At 51.3% G+C, this 20,168-nt stretch overlaps 1 protein-coding gene across 6 annotated transcripts in view; it reads left to right on the top strand.

Moving 5' to 3' along the window:
- LOC142256109 (sialic acid-binding Ig-like lectin 14) overlaps nt 1-20,168 on the top strand; it is a 48,029-nt gene that overhangs the window by 10,110 nt on the left and 17,751 nt on the right. For 5 of the 6 annotated variants that reach the window (XM_075327643.1, XM_075327641.1, XM_075327640.1 and 2 more), the window contains exon 3: nt 1,456-1,818. The exons of the other annotated variant lie outside the window; for it this stretch is intronic. In XM_075327643.1, the coding sequence (XP_075183758.1) occupies nt 1,456-1,818 (363 nt within the window). The remainder of the gene's footprint in view (nt 1-1,455; nt 1,819-20,168) is intronic. 6 annotated transcript variants of the gene reach the window in all.

The following is a 20,168-nucleotide window of genomic DNA, read 5'->3' as shown; positions in this document are numbered from 1 at the left end:
TGGCATTTGGCAAATAGAAATAATTTTGGTTCCTAATTGACCTAAAACAGGAAAGGTTTATACTGATTTCATGTCAGATCGTGAGAAAAAACTGCAAATATGTCTTTATAGAGAGAGGAGGAAAAAACCTGCAGATGTGTCTGTATAGAGAGCGGATGGAAAAACCTGCAGATGTGTCTATATAGAGAGCAGAGGGAAACTTCTGGTTTCAACTATATATACCTGTATATACCAAATATATATATATATATATATATATATATTGTAAGGTTGCACCCCGCAACCTGGGCGGTTCCACACACTTGCAGCGGTGCGAGGTAGCTTTAGCAACACAGCTACAGTCTCTTTATAAAAATTCTGGCAGTTTATTTAAAACACTCAACATAAACTGCTTAGCAAAATGTAACAAAGCCTCTCCCGGCTTAAAGGAAAATAGAACACATCCACATACCGTGGGCTTCCAGTTCATTAAATGTCCATAGTGGAGTGAGTCTCACACTCTGCAGAACACACACTGAGTCTCCTAAATCAGACGGACACACCCACAGGTGGAGGTCTGTGATTCTCCAGATCAGCACAGCACACAGGCATTATTAAAGGGAACCTGACCCTTATATACAGAAACAAGCCTTTGTGAAACTACAAGTCCCAACCTCTTCAGTTTAATATCGCAGCGACCTTCTCCACTGCGACATATAGCGACCATTTACCACATTGGTGGTCGCTACCTCACAATATATATATATATATATATATATATATATATATATATATATATATATATATATATATATGTATAATATACTTTTATTCCACTTCACACCTGTTTTTTATTTAATAAAGATGTCAACTCTCAAAATCTTCCTGAATATGAAACACTCATAGATCCAACCATGTGTGGTCGCTACAATGGATAATGGCTTACTTTGTATTTGACCTGCAGATATACCATGAAAGTGAGCCTACATGATAGTGCACGTGCATTATTTCACTTCACATACATGTAAAATAGCCACTGGAATATGCAACCCTACGGTACGCTGATGGACCTTCTGCCAGTCTAGACAAGAAATCACTCTCGTCTATTTGTGAAGTTGACTTGAGGTCTACCCCATGGATGTATAAATGGCATCTGACCACAAGATTACATAGTTACTTAGGTTGAAAAAAGACGTATGTCCATCTAGTTCAACCTTCCTCCACCAATTCTACATTTTCCTCATTGTGTCCCTCAAAGATCTGAGATAGGACGTGTCATAGCCATTGCCACCATAAGACCTAGGAAAGGTTTGGGTCCCTAGATGGGATATGGGGCAGAATGACCATTTGACCCTCCTCAGTACTTCTGGGGGCCAAATAGACTACATTCAACTTCACATCTGCTAATAAAGAAAAAAAAAATATATATATATATTTTATTTTTATTTAACTATATATCTACGTGTTGTTTTACAGATATAAACTGTCAATTATCTGAATATAAAATACTTGTGGCTCCATATGTGCGAGTGCAGCGAGGTCTGTGCGTTCATGTTCCCTGCAACTTTACTGTGCCCAGAAATATAAGTCTAACTACAAACACAAGTGGAATCTGGTATAGAGTATATCTACGATACGGTGAGATTGTGGCTTTCCGAAGAGATACTACATATGACACAAATGGACGTTTCTACCTGATTGGGGATGTGACCAGAGGGGACTGTTCATTTTACATAGAAGAACCTCTGAGTACAGACGGGGGTGCGTATACTTTCAGAATTCGGGATCCTCAGACACAGTTCATCTATACAGACTTCCAGCCCTATGTGGCCGTAACAGGTGAGTGTAACAATATCATGAGTGATGATCTTGCAAAAACACATAAACAATCGAGTACGGCTGGGATTGGTTAATGTCTAGATAGACTCATCATTTATTGTTTTTTCATCAATACAATAGAGCTAGGACCCATCTATTCCTAAACAAACCGTGTACTCTCAGTTATGGCAAGTTCCCCAAGCTAATAAGCTCGACCCCATGTGTCAGTAGAGCCAAATCACTTCTGCAGCTCCCTATTTGCAATCACATAAGTTCCTCTCTTCTCATATGTGTTTCGCCCAATTAGTTGCCTCATCAGGGGAGAGTTTATAAAAAGTCATAAAAATTCCTTATAAGTGTAGTGATGAGCCAGGGAAGCCTCTGGCTCTGTAGTCGTGGCTGTAGTTTTCAGGCTGGTCCCTGGCTTCACCACTACTTCACGGTCGGGAACTGACTTGGTGGGGCAGAGTGTGATGGTGCATTTGCCGGACGATGTACAAACGATCTTCAGGCATAGGTTGCTGGTAACAAACGACATCTTTTATTGTACAGATCAATCCGGCAGTAAAATCAGGCACTTTCGGTGGAGCTGGGGGCAGCCTGCCCTAACGCATCCTCTGGTGGGGATATGCCCGGGGTACTCCACTTCGTCGGGCTCCCACTCTTAGGTTTCACGCACACCAGACCCACACCAGTTGCTTCACACCCTGAGGTTACGTTCCCCTCCTTGCTCTCCGGTGCCCCCTGGTGGTCCCGCTCACACACTCTGCCCCTTGGTGTTCTCAGCCTTCCGTCCCGGATCCAACTGCCCTCACACACACTCACACATTCCCCTACCATACAGCCGGCTCCTCCTCCCCGGTGCCGACAGCCATCCCACCCGGCCACTAGGGGTGCCCTAACACAATACACATGTATATACAAATAAAACATTTTTATTAATAGCATTTCCGGGCTACCTATGTTGGTCTTGGTAGGGGGTAGGCTCACCCACTACATGCCTCCCCTCTTAAAAACCGAGCCTCCCGGCAAGGCTCTATCTATAAACACATAACTGTAAAAATGAACATAGCATGAGAATAACCTTCAGCCCAGTCCACAACAGGTGACCCGTACGAGAAAAAGGGCACCAGTCCAGCGCCCGGTCTTCGGCAGCGCCCGGTGGCTTAGCAGCGCTCCCGGTCTTTACTGGCGCCCGGAGGCTTAACAGCGCTCCCGGTCTTTGCTGGCGCCCGGAGGCTTAACAGCGCTCCCGGTCTTTGCTGGCGCCCGGAGGCTTAGCAGCGCTCCCGGTCTTTGCTGGCGAGCAACAGGCATGCAAAACTTTTACCGAACTGCAAACTCTTCGCCCTGCGGAGGAGTTCCTGGCTCAGTCTGACAGCGAACTCTCTCCGGGCCTTAGCAACTAGAACATAAACTTCTGCCGGTCAATCAACAATACCGGTCTTCATACAAGCCGGCTGAGGTGATCTACTCCGGAGGCCAGGACCGCTTCCATTCGGCCGCCTGGGCATGGATGTAGGCGCCCAGGGACTGCCCAGGTTGTCGGCGGATCCTCCGGAAAGATACAGGAGCGAAAGGGGGCTCCGATGACGTGGCCTCTTCGGTTCCCGGCGGGGGTGATGGAGTCGCTACCCGGGGTGGTTGAGGCACGGGTTGCGGCACGTCCAGGACAATTACCGGACGATTGGTGACGCTTTGATTAACCGCCACCACCGGGGTACCCTTTTCCGGGTCAGCGGTCGGGCCAGACTGCACCTCCGGTGTGACCGCCAAGGTGCGCCTGGAATGGAAGGCATCGGTCGGCATCGGTTTTGGCTGGTTCCGGCGCCGTTCCTGGTGTTCCTCCCATTCCAGCTCCTGTTGCCATTGGGCCGCTTCCCGGGCGGTCGGCATCCGGGTCACTCCAACCGCGAACAGGCCGCGACCTCCCGCCTCGGGTAAGAACTGCACCTTCTCTCCTGGATAAAGTGTGTGAAGCCGCTTCGGTAGACCCTCCACGTCCAGGTACACCCGATTATAAAAATAATCATCTCCGGTACTCGCTTCACGGATAAACCCGTAGCCCTCCTGCTGGTTGAATTTCACCACTATACCAGTGGTGAATTGCAGGGCCAGCTCTTCACCGCCGGGACCGGACATCATTTCCCGGACGATGGTCTCCGCAAGCAGCCGCTCTTGGACGGGGTCTGGTACCGGAGACGGAGCCCTTGGGTACGGTATGAGAGACTGGGTTACAGGGTCCCAAAAGAAGCCCCGGTGGTCTTGTTCCAGCCTCTCGGCAATCACTTCGGCCGGCTCCCGCACGGGGACAGATGGTGCTGCGGCTGTGGTGACGGGCTGAGGCGTCTCCAAGGGGGAATAAGTAATCCCCAGGGGCCGGTTCCCCACCGGTAGCTGAGTGGCATAGGTTGCCCGTACTTCCGTGGTAGTGCCCCCGGTTGCCGCGTCCCAGGTGGTCAGCCAGGTCACCTTCTCCGGACGTGCTGGGCCTCCTGGCATGGTCGGGATATCCAGCAAGGACGCTTCTGCTGCGGCAGCGTGTTTGGGACGCTCCCGGCCTAGGCTAGTCAGGGCCATGGCGGTGGCGAGTTCCTGCTGTTGGCCGGAGGTCTCCATCTCTGTATCTGGCTGTGTCGCTAGTAATGGCGGCGGAGTCGATGCTGAGACTGAAGGAAGTGGAGGCGGGCCTATGTTTCCCGCTCTTGGGCATGCTCCACCCCCAGCCTCACACATCATCTTGACTCCTCAGCGGCGGTTCTTCTTTTTCTTCAAAATACCGCCCACTTCATATTTCTCTCTTCGTGCCCTGGGACTGGCGCCTCCCCTCTTTGGGCGGAGTACTCTGTGCTTCTTCTTCGGCACCGGCCAGCCCCAGGCTCTTCATTTGGCGCCAACTTTTCGCGCCTTTTCTTCCTCAGCTTCACAGACGGCGGCCATCTTGCCGCCATCTTGTGCCCGGTCCAACGCCTTGGGCACTTCTTCCTCCCACCATGGGACTGGAAATCTTCTCTCATAGCCCGGATACGGTGCACTCGGCACCACTTGATCTCCGGCTTCTTGGGTCCCTGGCAGGGAATTCGCATCCTGCCAACTACGCCACATGTAGTGATGAGCCAGGGAAGCCTCTGGCCCTGTAGTCGTGGCTGTAGTTTTCAGGCTGGTCCCTGGCTTCACCACTACTTCACGGTCGGGAACTGACTTGGTGGGGCAGAGTGTGATGGTGCATTTGCCGGACGATGTACAAACGATCTTCAGGCATAGGTTGCTGGTAACAAACGACATCTTTTATTGTACAGATCAATCCGGCAGTAAAATCAGGCACTTTCGGTGGAGCTGGGGGCAGCCTGCCCTAACGCACCCTCTGGTGGGGATATGCCCGGGGTACTCCACTTCGTCGGGCTCCCACTCTTAGGTTTCACGCACACCGGACCCACACCAGTTGCTTCACACCCTGAGGTTACGTTCCCCTCCTTGCTCTCCGGCGCCCCTGGTGGCCCCGCTCACACACTCTGCCCCTTGGTGTTCTCAGCCTTCCGTCCCGGATCCAACTGCCCTCACACACACTCACACATTCCCCTACCATACAGCCGGCTCCTCCTCCCCGGTGGCGACAGCCGTCCCACCCGGCCACTAGGGGTGCCCTAACACAATACACATGTATATACAAATAAAACATTTTTATTAATAGCATTTCCGGGCTAACTATGTTGGTCTTGGTAGGGGGTAGGCTCACCCACTACATAAGTATAATGTCAGTTGTGAAATACCCGGCAGATGACACCCCAACTTCACAATGTCTCCAGTAGTTTGTGCACCTTTGTCTATTTCAGACGCCACCATAGATAATATACAGTATGTATCACTGTTAATCATGTTGCATCATGCACAGCACTTGACAGAAATTACTGAATGATTTTGACGCCCTGGCCTATCAGGTCGTCACAGGGTGTTGCACAATTTTCCTTTCCATGCAGTATCCATCTCCTCCTTGGTTACAGGTGCCACCAAATGGTATTGACCTAAGCAAATAGCTGAATCCAGACAGAAAATTAGGTACTAAAAGGGAGACCTAAAATATAACTTTTATTTCACGTGCTTAATAAAAAGTGAACCTAGGCTCACTAAGAGTAAAACCAGCAAACCACAGACATAAATATGTCCTGTTATGTACAGGGACAAAGAAACAGACCAATAAATTCTTGGCCCTTGGTGATAGGGTACGGCAAATGATGGCCTCAAAGTTGAACTGAGGATACTACCAAAAAGAGGACCCCCACCATAAGAAAGTTAACAATAACTCTGAGACACATCCCTACTCATTCATAGGCTGAATATAACAGACTTGGGGCATGTGTCACAGAAATCAAAGGTATATGTTAACAATTATCCTGGAACATATCCCTCCTCACTCATAGAGCTGAATTCAAAATCAGCATAAGGGCATGTGTCACAGGTATCAAACATGGACCATAGGGAATCATAATCAATTGTCCCATCAAGGAACGATCTTACCCGGTCCAGCTGATGTTTTGGAAGGGCGGCAATTGGGAGGACCACCAATGATGGCTTATCCAGGGGGGGCTGTCCACCAGCTCATCAGATCCCACAATGATAATGCCAGACGGTCACTTCCATATTACGGCAGAAACTCACTCCCAACGCGTTTCATGGAAAACAATCATCAGGGGAGTAGGTGAGTTAAATCATATATGGCCCATATCATCCTATGTGGCCATTTCCATATGCCCAAAGAGATTCGCACTCCTAGGTGCGTCAGTCATACGCCCATTCAATCCCCTGATGATTGTTTTCCATGAAACGCGTTGGGAGTGAGTTTCTGCCGTAATATGGAAGTGACCGTCTGGCATTATCATTGTGGGATCTGATGAGCTGGTGGACAGCCCCCCCTGGATAAGCCATCATTGGTGGTCCTCCCAATTGCCGCCCTTCCAAAACATCAGCTGGACCGGGTAAGATCGTTCCTTGATGGGACAATTGATTATGATTCCCTATGGTCCATGTTTGATACCTGTGACACATGCCCTTATGCTGATTTTGAATTCAGCTCTATGAGTGAGGAGGGATATGTTCCAGGATAATTGTTAACATATACCTTTGATTTCTGTGACACATGCCCCAAGTCTGTTATATTCAGCCTATGAATGAGTAGGGATGTGTCTCAGAGTTATTGTTAACTTTCTTATGGTGGGGGTCCTCTTTTTGGTAGTATCCTCAGTTCAACTTTGAGGCCATCATTTGCCGTACCCTATCACCAAGGGCCAAGAATTTATTGGTCTGTTTCTTTGTCCCTGTACATAACAGGACATATTTATGTCTGTGGTTTGTTGGTTTTACTCTTAGTGAGCCTAGGTTCACTTTTTATTAAGCACGTGAAATAAAAGTTATATTTTAGGTCTCCCTTTTAGTACCTAATTTTCTGTCTGGATTCAGCTATTTGCTTAGGTTGATACTGTGGATCCCTTGGGTATTCTGCTATTTGATTTGTTACCAAATGGTATTGCAAACACCAGCATGCAAATCCAAGTCACACACACCAGTGGGTAGGTCCAATGGAGAAAGGGCCGCCCACCTTAGAGTCAGGCAGACTGGGGGAGAGGTGACTGGTTAGTCGTTGGTTGGGGAGCAAGGAGAGAGGTGGCTCTCAAGTAGCTCTCAGGGGGAGAGCAGGCTGGGGAGTTGGAGCTCCCAGGACAGCGAGGCAGCAGCCCTCAGAGTATGAGGGGCTGAGGGATAGAAGCTCCCGGAAGGTTCTACTAGACAGGAACACACCAAGCACTACCATTGGGAATGGTCACCTGGACGGGCTTCCCTCCTGAGCGGCAGCGGTACTCCAGGACTTTTGGTTTAATTACAGGCTGTGTGTTTACTTGCCTTCCAAAGCAGCACAGCCTCATCCAGGACCACGACTACCAACTGTGAGTTCCCTGCTCCCTGCCTCCCAAACCTACATCCCACGGCTTCCCCTACCATCACCAAGTCCCGGGGCATTCCCCCTACCTGTGGATGGGTTAAACACCTAGCTGCCCACTCCATTGCTACGGGTACTCCCAGCTGCAGCGGTGGTACTCCACCTTACCACACACCACGGGTGGCGTCACGAACTTTAACCATGCAGCCCCATGTAAATACCCCCTTTTTATTTGAGTGGCCGCACAACCCCGACCCCCGGGTCCGGAGACCCCTCGAGCCACCGCGGATCCGGATCCGAGCAGCCCGGCTGCTGACGTGGGGGCGGCACATGTTCCTGAGGCTGGTGACACTGCAGATGAATAATTCCCAATTTTATACTATCAGTGCTGCTAATTGAGGAGAACTCATAGACATAAATATACATTTGCTTCTTATTTCTTAAGTTTGTTTTTCCTTAGAGGGATTGAACTACTACAGTATCAGTAAGTTGGAAAGTCAAAACAATACTATACTAGTCGGGTTCTGCCTGGGAATATGCGTGTTGATTAATTGCAGTCCCGTGACCACTGTTCCTGGCCCAAAAATCTGCAAATCTTTGCAGCACACGGTGCATGCGCTAGGATGCACTGCAGACTTGTCATTCTAGACCAAACAATCCCTTTAACTTTATCATAAATAAAATGCTCATCATTATCCTTAATCTTCCGTAGAGAATCATTTGCAGCACTTGTCGCGGGCGGAGGAGGGGACGCTGCGCTCTCCCACTGCTCGGGTCCAGCTGCTGCTGCCGCTCGGTGGTGGCTCGAGCGGTGGGCCGGATCCCGGAGACTCGAGCGGCGTTCCTCACCCGTGAGTGAAAAGGGGGGGAATTGATTGTGGGGATTTGATATTGTCCGTGACGCCCCCCACGGTTGTGGTGAGGTTGGTGACACCACCGCTGCTCTGGACGGGGATCCCGGGAGCAATGACAGGGAGCAGCCTGGATGTTAGTTCTCCCCTTGGTGGGTAGGTGGTTGTTTGTACCGGGGCCCGGTGAGGGGGTAGGGAGGGATGGCAGGCGGGTTACGGGGCCTGGCGAGGTGCAGGGTCACGGGGGCAGCGCTGTGCCGCACGGCACGGTGGTACTCACTCAGCCAATGATGTGCACAAAGTCTCTGGTAAAACAAACAGCTGGATGGACGGGTCCCACAGACGGCTGCGGGTTTTCTCCTCCCGGCAGGTTGATTGTGACTGCCTTTCCCTGCACCTGTGTAGTGTAGACAGTTCCAATGGGTTCCCACCGGTAACCCGCTCCCCAGCTTGAAGGTTGCTGAAGGAGCCCCTTTTGCCCGCAGGCTCTGGCCCTGGGAACTTTAGCCTTGGCGGTGACTGTGTTTCCCTCTAACGGTTGGACTGTTGCCTTCTGTCGGGTCTTGGCTGCTGGGAAACCCAGGAGGTTCCCTTCGCTAACGGATTTGACAAATTCACGGAGACTCCTAGCCTTGTCTGGGTCCGTAAGCCCCTGCCAGATGGTGCTGGCTTCTCTTTGCGTACCGGTCCGGTACCACCGGGCCACCGCCCGTCCACGGTCCTTACGGCTAGCTCCAATAGGCCTCTCCTGCAGACGGTCACCACCGTCTGCCAACCTTGCTGTTCCGTCCAGGCCACACACCCGGACCACTTTCTGTCTGCTCCTTTACCACTTCACTCTCCTCTCTCTTTCACTTCCAAACTGAAAACTCATTCTTCTTCCCGCCTCCAGGACTGTGAACTCCTCGGTGGGCGGGACCAACTGCCTGGCCCACCCCCTGGTGTGGACATCAGCCCCTGGAGGAAGGCAACAAGGGTTTTTGTCTGACTTAGGTGTGCCTCACCGGCAGTGTGGGGTGTGTTGGTGTAGTGCTTGTGACGTCCTGGCTTGCCCAGGGCGCCACACACTGACTGGAGTCTTTCAGCCATGGACGTCTCCATCGCTGGCTTCCTCCTGTGTGAGGCTTTGACGCCTTTACTGCGATAACTTCAGTTGTTTTTTCTTTGGGGCTCTTTCTACCTTAAAGAGGACCACCCACCAGGATTTTCCTATATAAGCTAAAGCCAGTGCTATACGGGCGCTATCATGCTGATTCTATACATACCATTAGTTGTAAGATCGGATGGATATTTTCTGAAATACATGCAAGTAAAGTTTGTGATATTCACTGATACTCGATTGATAGAAGCTGCAGAATATCTAATAGGTGGGTCGGGTTTTGCTAGTGTGACGCCCTGGCGCCGCCAGGTGGTCACACATAGAATAGGCCCTCGCATAACACCATCCCTCACCAGGTTACATCATGCCAACAAAAACCCTGGTCACCCCTCCAGGGAAGGAAAGACACACCAGTGGGCAGGACCAGGCGGATGTAGAACGCCCACCTAGGGGTCTGGAGAACCCAGAAAAACAATGAGTTCAGTTAAGAAGAGTTTGGAGTTCAGTGGAGAGTGGAGGTGGGAGCTCAAAGTGAGAGCTCAGGGTAACTTTTTACACTGTGAGAGTTTGTGGTTATAGCCACTTCATAACCTATGGTCCATTTATAAAGTGCACGTAACCAGATGCTAAAGAATATTTTAAAAAGGTTCTTGCGGGCACATTCTTGAACGTTACTTAACTTTCAGAAACACAATTTTAAATATTTTAAACTAAACAGATTTTCTCCTAAACCATACTTAAATAGATTTACGCCTTCCAAGGTCAGTGCTTAGCACTTCAGTGCACTGACTCTTGGAGGTTGCATCATGGGCGTCCCCTGGTGGTGATGACTCTGGGGACCTGATAGAAGCGCTGGGGGTGGAGCCCGAGCTCACTAAGGTTTCCCTTGGACACTGTACCACGTCCAAGGCAAACCAGCCTCTCTTTCCCATATGCCTTGTGTACTCTGCAACATCCCCCACATACAAGTCACGACCTAAGTGACTCCGCTGAACGTGGGACTGTACGTCCCGCCGAGACACAAAGTTGCCTTCTTTAACCCCTGCCTCCAGAATAAACCCATACCCCGTTCGGCAGTTACACTCCTCCACTACTCCTCTGTGGAGGGGACCTCGAGACTGGAATCCAGTCCACCAAAGGGACTGCTTTTCCTGCAGGTCCCGGGCCTCCACTTGCTCTCTCTCTGGGATGGGCTTCGCAAGGGGGTGTCTGGCTCTCCCTCGACGCTGCTCTCTGCGGGCTGGTCTCCGCATTACTATCACCTGGTCATCAGCAGGTAACCAGGTCACATACATGCTGGGACTATATGCAACCAGTTTTTCCTGCCTGGCATGGGGTGCTGCAACCTCCTCCGATCGTTGGGAAGACAGCAGCGCTATTGTCGCGAGCGGAGGAGGGGACGCTGCGCTCACCCACTGCTCGGGTCCGGCCGCTGCTGCTGCTGCTCGGTGGTGGCTCGAGCGGTGGGCCGGATCCCGGTGACTCGAGCGGCGTTCCTCGCCCATGAATGAAAGGGGGGTGGTGTGTGGTCTGGGGATATTGTCCGTGACACCACTCACGGTTGTGGTGAGGTTGTGACACCACCGCTGCTCTGGACGGGGATCCCGGGAGCGATGACAGGGAGCAGCTTGGATGTTGGTTCTCCTTTCCATGGGTTGGGGGGTTGGTTGTCCCGGGGCCCGGTGAGGGTTGGAAGGTGACAGGCGGGTTACGGGGCATGGTGAGGTGCAGGGTCGCGGGGGCAGTGCTGTGACACGGTGGTACTCACTCAGCCAGTAATTTACACGGAGTCTCTGGTCAAACAAATGGCTGGATGGATGAGTCCCACAGGCGGCTGCGGTTGTTCTCCTCCTGGTAGGTTGATGGTGACTGCCTTTCCCTGCACCTGTGTTGTGTTTACGGTTCCAATGGCTTCCCACCGGTAACCCGCTCCCCAGCTTGGATGGATGCTGAGGGAGCCCCTTTGCCCGCAGGCTCTGGCCCTGGGAACTGTAGCCTTGGCGGTGACTGTGTTTCCCTTTACGGTGTGAGCTGTTGCCTTCAATCGGGTCTTGACTGCTGGGAAACCCCGGAGGTTCCCTTCGCTAATGGATTTGACCAGTTTTACGGTGACTCCAAGCCTGGTCGGGATCCATAGGCCCTGCCGAATGGTGCTGGCTTCTCTTCACTCCCCGATCCGGTACCGGCGGGCCACCGCCAGGCCCCGGTCCTTACGGTTCACGCCAATCAGCCTCTCCTGCAGACGGTCACCACCCTCTGCCAACCTTGCTGTATGTGCCCAGGCCACGAACCCGGACACGGTCAGGCTGCTCCTCTACCACTTCACTCTCCAAACTCATCTGAATCCTTTTCCCGCCTCCAAGACTGTGAACTCCTCGGTGGGCGGGACCAACCGCCTGGCCCACCCCCTGGTGTGGACATCAGCCCCTGGAGGAAGGCAACAAGGATTTGTGTTTGACCTAGATGTGCCTAGCTGGGTGTGGGGTGTGTTGGTGTAGTACCTGTGATGACCTGGCTTGTCCAGGGCGCCACACTATCTCATGGCCTCCCCCTCTCTCAGAGGGTGCTGCGACCTCCTCCGGTAGGCTGGGAATTAGCAGTGATGGCTGTAAGGCCTCTTCTCCCTCCGTGGTGGAGGGTGCTGCAACCTCTTCCGGTCATTGGGGGAACAGCAGCACGGCCTCATGGCCTCCCTCACTCTCAGAGGGTGCAGCGACCTCCTCTGGTCGGGCGAGTAGCAGCTCTGGGGATGAGCCTTCAGTAGCCAGGCAGGATAAGGAATCCCTCTCCAGCGAAGAGGGTGCCATGACTAGAGATGAGTGATGTTCGAGGTTCGAGGTTCACCAATTTCATTTTCGAGTCATTTTGCAGGGTGTTCGAGATCGAACTCGAACTCAAGCTTTTTGCTAAAAGCTCGACAGTTCGAGTTACGTTCGAGAATGGTTCGATCCCCATAAACGTGGCTTTTTACAGCTACAGTATGCAGGCAGCCATCGCTGGCAGCCTGCGGTAAGCTGGTAACCAAGATAAATATCGGGTATCCAAACAAAGCGCTTTGCTTAGTAACCCGATATTTACCCTTGGCTACGTGTGCAGGGAGCCGACACTTCCCCGCTCGGCTCCGCCCCCTCCTGCACTCGGCTTGTACACACAAACTCACACTCACCTGTCCCTAGCCATGCAGTCCCTGGCACTGAAGTCCTCAGCGCCACATGGCCCCGCTCGGCTCCACCCACCTCGCACTCCACACACACTACCCCACTCGGGTCCACCCACCTCGCACTCCACACACATTACCCGCTTGGCTCCACCCACCTCGCACTCCGCACACATTACCCCACTCGGCTCCACCCACCTCGCACTCCGCACACTTTACCCCGCTTGGCTCCACCCACCTCGCACTCTGCACACATGGCCCTGCTCAGCTCCACCCACCTCGCACTCCGCACACATTGCCCCGCTCGGCTCCACCCACCTTGCACTCCGCACACATTACCCCACTTGGCTTCACCCACCTCGCACTCTGCCGCCCGCACACATGCAAAACAACGGAAATGTGAAGCTAGCCTTAACTGCGGTGATGAAGTCCTGCCCTCCCGATGTCAGCGCTGTCACTGTCATCCATGGCCGCCGCTTGTCACATCTCCTCTCGCTGCCGACCCGAGACTGTCACTAGCGGTGACATCACGGACTCCCGCGATACTTGGTTGTGAAGGCGGCGGTAATTGAACTCAGTGACAGCTCTGCTATCAGGAGCGCAGCGATCACCGCAGGTAATGTACCTCGTTATGCTCCTGACAGCAGCACTTATCATGCCCTGCAGTTACCTGGGCTGACCTATTGATGTTAGCTCAGGTCACTGCATTGCTCTCCCAGCCAATATGGAACATTCTGTTCTTCATTGACTGGGACAGTGACTATGGTATGGATCATCATGGGAACCCCTTGGATAACAGCAGACCTGGATTTGTTTTTCTTTCTAATAAATTGGTGAAAGAGGGAATGTTTTGGGGAGTGTTTTTTCAAATAAAAATGTGTTTGTCGTCTATTTTTTTTTACTACTGACTGTGTTGGTGATGTCGGGTATCTGACATGTGTAATGTCACCTTGATGCCAGGTGACATTACACATCTGGTATTAACCCCATATATTGCCCCGTTTGCCACTGCACCTGGGCACGGGATGAGCTGGGGCGAAGCACCAGGATTGGCGCATCTAATGGATGTGTGACGCCCTGGGCAAGCCAGGGGTGACAGGTCACAACACCACCACACCCCACACCCCAGGTAGGCACATCACAGCTAAACTACAAATCCTTGTTGCCTTCCTCCAGAGGCTGATGATTCACACCAGGGGGTGGGCCAGGCGGTTGGCTCCGCCCACCAAGGAGGTCACAGCTCTGGAGGCGGGAAAACCAGGCAGTCTAGTCAGGGAGGAGGAAGTGGAAGGAGTGGAGGAGTAGTCTAGACAGGGAAAAAGTAAACAGCTAAGTGAAAGTGAAGGAAGAAAAGGAGTAAAGAAAGAAAGCCTGAAGGGTCCAGCTTTGTGTAGGGCCAGATCAGCAAGGTCAGCGACGGCGGTGACTGTCTGGAGGGGGACCGTTTGGAAGTTCCTGGAAGGACCCCGTTGGCTGTGTGCCCGGTGGTCTGGAGCAGTGTTCCGAAGGACAGTCAGCACCAGGGCAGGGGCCTCTCGGACCCCGGCAAGGCTAGGAGTCGCCAAATTTGCCGAATCCGTCGGTGAAGGGGACGTAGATCCCCCAACAACCAAGTCCCGATTGAAGGCAACAGCCCAACCCGAATCGGAGAGACACCGCCACCACCACGGCACCAGTTTCTCAGGGGCAGTGCCTGCGGGCAAAGTGTAGTGCTCCTCCGGCCCAGATTGAAGCCGGGGAGCGGGTAACCGGAGGGAATCCACCGCTACCACAAGTCAACTATAGGTGCAAGGAAGAGGGACATCACCGTCACCTACCGGGAGTGCAGGTGCAGCCGTCTGTGGGACCGTCCAACCAGCCGTTTGGTTTACCGTAAAACTGTGTCCACGTCTCAGGCTGAGTGAGTACCACAGTGCCGCAAGGCACAACGCTGCCCCCGCGTCCCTGCGCCCACCAGGCCCCGCACCTCTCAAACCTTCACCGGGCCCCGGGATCACCAACCCCTGCCCACGGAGGGGCAACACAACACCTGGCTGCTCCGCATCACCATCCCCGGGATCCCCGTATTGAGCAGCGGTGGTGCAATCACCACAACCGTGGGTGGCGTCACGGACAATAATCATCCCCACACCCAACAACTCCCTTTCACTCACGGGCGAGGAGCGCCGCTCGAGAAACCCCCGGGATCCGGCCTACGGCTCGAGCCACCACTGAGCAGCAGCCGCCGGACCCGAGCAGAAGGGGGTGAGCGTAGTGTGCCGACACCCTCCTCCCCGCCCGCGACAGATGCGCCACTTCTGAGGCGGCTGCGGCCTGCTATTTTTAGGCTAGGGAGAGTCCAATAACCATGGACCTCTCTAGTCTGAAAATATCAGACCCCAGCTGTCCGCTTTACGTTGGCTGGTGATCCAATTTTGGGGGGACCCCCACGTGTTTTTTTTTTATTATTATTTATTTAATTTAAAATAACAGCGTGGATTGCCCTCAGTTTTGGATTACCAGCCAAGGTGAAGCTGCCAGCTGTGGTCTGCAGGCTTCAGCCATCTGCTTTACCCTAGCTGGCTATCAAAAATAGGGGGAACCCAACGTTATTTTTTAAAAAAAAAAATTTTTTTTGGCTAAATACAAGGCTAAGCACCCCTTAGTGCCACATGAAAGGCACCAAAGGGTGCAAAATTACAAAATGCAGGAGAGTGGGACATTATGTGTCTTTCTGCCATTATAATGACAGAAAAGACTGATATGAAGTGCACAAGCACAAGAAAATCACCAGAGCGCTCTACGCTGTGAAAAGCAGTAGAAAATGGCACTGGAGTGAACATGTGACCGCCTCATGTAGGTTGAAGATATGGATCCTGGGTAAATTTATGTATTTTCCCTCCTTCAGTTTTTTTGCAGTATGCAAAAAAAACAGAAGGCACATGGATGACAAACAGATGACATACGGACCGTATACGGAACGGAAACGAATGCCACATGGATGCACCCGTGAAAAAAACAGACCGTTTTTTGTGGACTGCAAAAACGGATCGGTCGTGTGAATGTAGCCTTATTCTAATCTGCCGTTTATAAACAGCAGGCAGAAAAAAGTGAATAGCACCCCCCAGCGTCAGAAAATCTCCGGGGTTTCAGGGGATAGCTGAGACCCTGCAGATCATGATTCAGGACGGTTTTTCCGGTCCCCGCTCACGTGATCACAGGTATACACCGTACACCGATGATCACGTTACAGTAAATGACAGCGCCGGTAAAAAATTATTTATCTCCCATCTGGCATGAACAAACATGTCAGATGGGAGATAAATCTCCTCCCCGATCCCCTGGTGTCACCAAAATTCCCCCCCGACCCCCTCCTGGAAATCCAAGATGGCCGCGCGCACAGCAGCGCGCCGGCCGCATTCACCCTACTCCTCTGATTTCTGTTGCATGTGCCATGACACATACGACAGAAAACCCCTCCCCAGTCACCCCCTATAACCCCACCGGTGTTCCCCGGTGACCCCCGTACCTGTGTAGTGTTGATCCCTGCGGCCCCCTCCTTCACAATAGACACTGCCGCATGCACAGAGCGGCTGTCAGCTCAGCTTCCTGTGTTCAGACACAGGGAGTGGTGGTAACCATGCATCTGTAAGCTACTGCAATGCCCTGCTCATGAGGTAGTTGATCAGGAGAGCTATACTACATTTACAAATGGAGGTATTTGCTTTTATAGTTTCCCTGCTGAACGACTACCAAACAGGACAGTCCGTTATATGCCACAAGAAAACATGTCTAAATAGTGAGCTCTGTTGTTTAGTATTCATTCAGCTGGATAACTGGACTTAAAGGGGTATTCCATCTCCAAGATCCTATCCCCAATACATAGTAGGTGGAATAGCAATAATATCAGCAAATACCAATATTTGGAAATGTAGAATAGTTCTCCTGATTAGGCATGCCCTTACCTCATGAGCAGGGCATTGCAGCTTTGGTAGCAACAGTTACGACATGGACTGTGCTGCTGTGGACCCGGGGAGAGTGGGTGCAGATTCATTGCACCCACACTCCTCACATGGAAGGTCTGCACTCCTAGAAAATGGGGGATACGTTCCCTGAGCATGTCCCCCCATATTCTAGACAGTCCAGAGTCATCGTTGGACACCCTTATTTTTTTTCCTTACAATAAATTGGTGAAAGAGGGAATGTTTTGGGGAGTGTTTTTTCAAATAATTTTTTTTGCCTATTTGTTTTGTTAGTACTGACAGTTTGTGATGTCGGGTATCTGATAGACGCCATGACATCACAAACTGCTGGGCTTGATATCAGGTGACCTTACAGCTAGTATCAACCCCATTTATTACCCCGTTTGCCATCGCACCAGGGCACGGGATGAGCTGGGGTGAAGCGCCAGGATTGGTGCATCTAGTGGATGCGCCACTTCTGGGGTGCCTGCAGCCTGCTTTTTTTAGGCTGTGAAGGCCCAATAAGTATGGACTTTCCCACCCTGAGAATACCAGACCACAGCTGTCCGCTGTACCTTGGCTGGTGATCCAATTTGGGGGGACCCTACTTTTTTTAATTATTAATATTTATAAAATAATTATAAAAAAGAGCCTGGGGTGACCTCCACATTGGATCCCCAACCACAGTAAAGCTGTCAGCTGTGGTTTTCAGGCTACAGCCATCTGCTTCACCCTAGCTGGCTATCAAAAATGGGGGGACCCGACGTCATTTTTTTTTAACTATTTTTTTAAATAAAAAAAATTAATGGGCTTCCTTGTATTTTGATTGCCAGCCAAGGTAACGCCAGGCAGATGGGGGTGGCAACCTGTAGCTGTCTGTTTTATCTGCACTGAAAATCAAAAATACCGCGGAGCGCTACGTCATTTTTTTTAAAGATTTATTTTTACAGCACTGTGATGTCAGGCAATCAAAATACAGGGAAGCCTTTTTTTTTTGGTTATTTAAGTAAATAATTAAAAAAAATATATATGGGCTCCCGCTGCATTTTTTGTATTGCTAGCTAAGGGTAATCCAAGCAGCTACTGGCTGCTAACCCCCACTGCTTGGTGTTACCTTCACTGGCAATGGAAAATCCAGGGAAGCATTTTTTTTTTTTTGCCAAAAAACTACAAAAAAAATGACGTGAGCTTTGCCATATTTTTGTTTGCTAGCCAGGTACAGCAGGCAGGTACAGCTGCCCCCAACTGCCTATTTGTACCCGGCTGGGAACTAAAAATATAGGGAAGCCCTTTTTTTAATTATTTCATGAATTTCATGAAATAATTAAAAAAAAAACCCACGTGGGGTTCGCCCCATTTTTGTGTCCAGCCAGGCACAACTAGACAGCTGGGGATTGGATCCGCAGCACAGGTTAGCCCGAGATTTCTGGGCCCCTCTGCTGCGGATTGCAGTTCGCAGCCACCCCAGAAAATGGTGCTTTCATAGAAGCACCATCATCTGGCGCTGTATCCAACTCTTCCAGCTGCCCTGGTGACGGTGGCTTGCTGGGTAATAATGAGTTAATACAAGCAATTTTTAATAACTAGTATTAAGTCAGAGATTCTTAATGTCAGGCACATTTGACCTGGCCATTAAGAATCTCCAATAAAGGGTTAAAAAAAAAGAAACCACACAGAGAAAAAATACTTTAATAGAAATAAATACACAGACACACTTAGAGACTCCATGTTTATTACTCCCTGTCATCCCTCCACGATCCATGGTCTTCTGTCTTCTTTCTCCTTCAGCCCATGCAGCTCTGCTACATTAGCAGCACTGCATGAGAGGAAGACGATGCTGTTCCCCGTGCAGCCAATTCACTCCGTGAGTGATCAGTACTGCTGGCTGTAAGCGGTGACGTCACCGCTGACAGGTGCGTTGCTATAGCAACGGTGATGTCCGGTATTGACCGGCTGTGGCAGCCGATGAATAATGAAACGGGGAAGCAGAACGGGGAGCCGACTGTGTGCCAGAGCATGTCGCCGGTACACGGAGATACACAAACGTGCACCATGTACCGGAGAGATGCAATGACAGGACCGAGCATGATGTCTAGCCATGTGACCAGTCTGTAGCCAATGAGATAATAGACATGTGACTGGTCACATGCTATTTTTACGTCACGATAGGTCCTATCATCAGTACTGGTTACCGGGAGGACGAAGCAATTATCGGAAGGAAAAGCGGCTGGAGAAAGAGTGCAGGACGGATCGTGGGGACAGGTAAGTGTTATGGCAATGTGTATTAACTGTATGTGTACATTTATAATGTGTTTTTATGTGTTTCTGTTTGCCTCCCATTGGTTTCAATGGGGTTCGAGAGGTTCGTCGAACGGCTCGCTGAACCGAACTCGAACGCGGCCTCCGAACCAAGTCGAACTCGAGCCTCTAGAGGTTCGCTCATCTCTAGCTATGACTGCTTCAGGTCGGGACGGCAGCTTGTGGATCAGGTACCTGGCCACCTGGTGAGCCAAAGGCAGAGGCTCTGATTCTCTCTTTATCTGAGGAAGTACCGTGTCCACTTCAGGTCGGGGCGCAGGGATTGTATTCCCAGTCAGCAACTGTGTCAGGTTTCCGGGTTTTCCAGTCCTCTTTTGAAAGAGCTTGCCCTCGGTTAACATGGAGTTTTATGTTCTGTTGCCCTACTTCCTGTCCAGCTGCTTAAAAGGCCGCCTCTAAGCCTAGTCCAGTGCCTGAGTATACTGCTTGCTGTGTGCTCCTGCTTTGCTGCTGCTGCTACTTGATTACCTTTGGATCCTCCTGAAAATCTACCGACCGACTCTGGACCACACCCGGTTTCTTCAAACTGTGCCCGGACTCCGTCTGCCGTCTTTGGTCAGCACGTCTGCCCGGTTTCTTCCGGTTCATAACCATTCTGGACTTTCATCCCGTACGGACACTTCTGGACTTTACCGCTTGCCCCTTGTGTCCCGGCTGCGGCGCATTTAGGCCTTCCGGGGTTGATTGCCGGACAGTCCCTGTATAGGGGTTCGCTCTGGTGGTCTCCCTGGGGGAGTCCGGTGCGTGGCCCCGGGAATCCCCTTCGCTCCGTTTCGGAAAGGTATTTTCATGTGTTTGTTATCCTGTGTATTTCCGTTGTGTATCTACCGTGGTTATCTATCATAAACATCTTGTACCACAAACTCGTCTCTGGCTGTCATTGCCCTAACGCTATCGAAATCCTCAAAACATACAATAGTATTACAAACTGGGGCGCTGTGACCACCTCTGGTCTGGGGGTAGGAGCCGGATCCCCAGTCAGCGACTGGGGCGCTGTGAGCACCTCTGGTCTGGCAACTGGGCCAAGAGGCTTTGCGGCCTGGTCTGGTCTGTCCACGAGCGTCGCCTCTGG

The sequence above is a fragment of the Anomaloglossus baeobatrachus genome, chromosome 11, assembly GCF_048569485.1.
Source record: "Anomaloglossus baeobatrachus isolate aAnoBae1 chromosome 11, aAnoBae1.hap1, whole genome shotgun sequence".
NCBI lineage: Eukaryota > Metazoa > Chordata > Amphibia > Anura > Aromobatidae > Anomaloglossus > Anomaloglossus baeobatrachus.
Note: the sequence above shows the minus strand (reverse complement) of the source record. Positions and strands in the feature narration are given on the sequence as shown.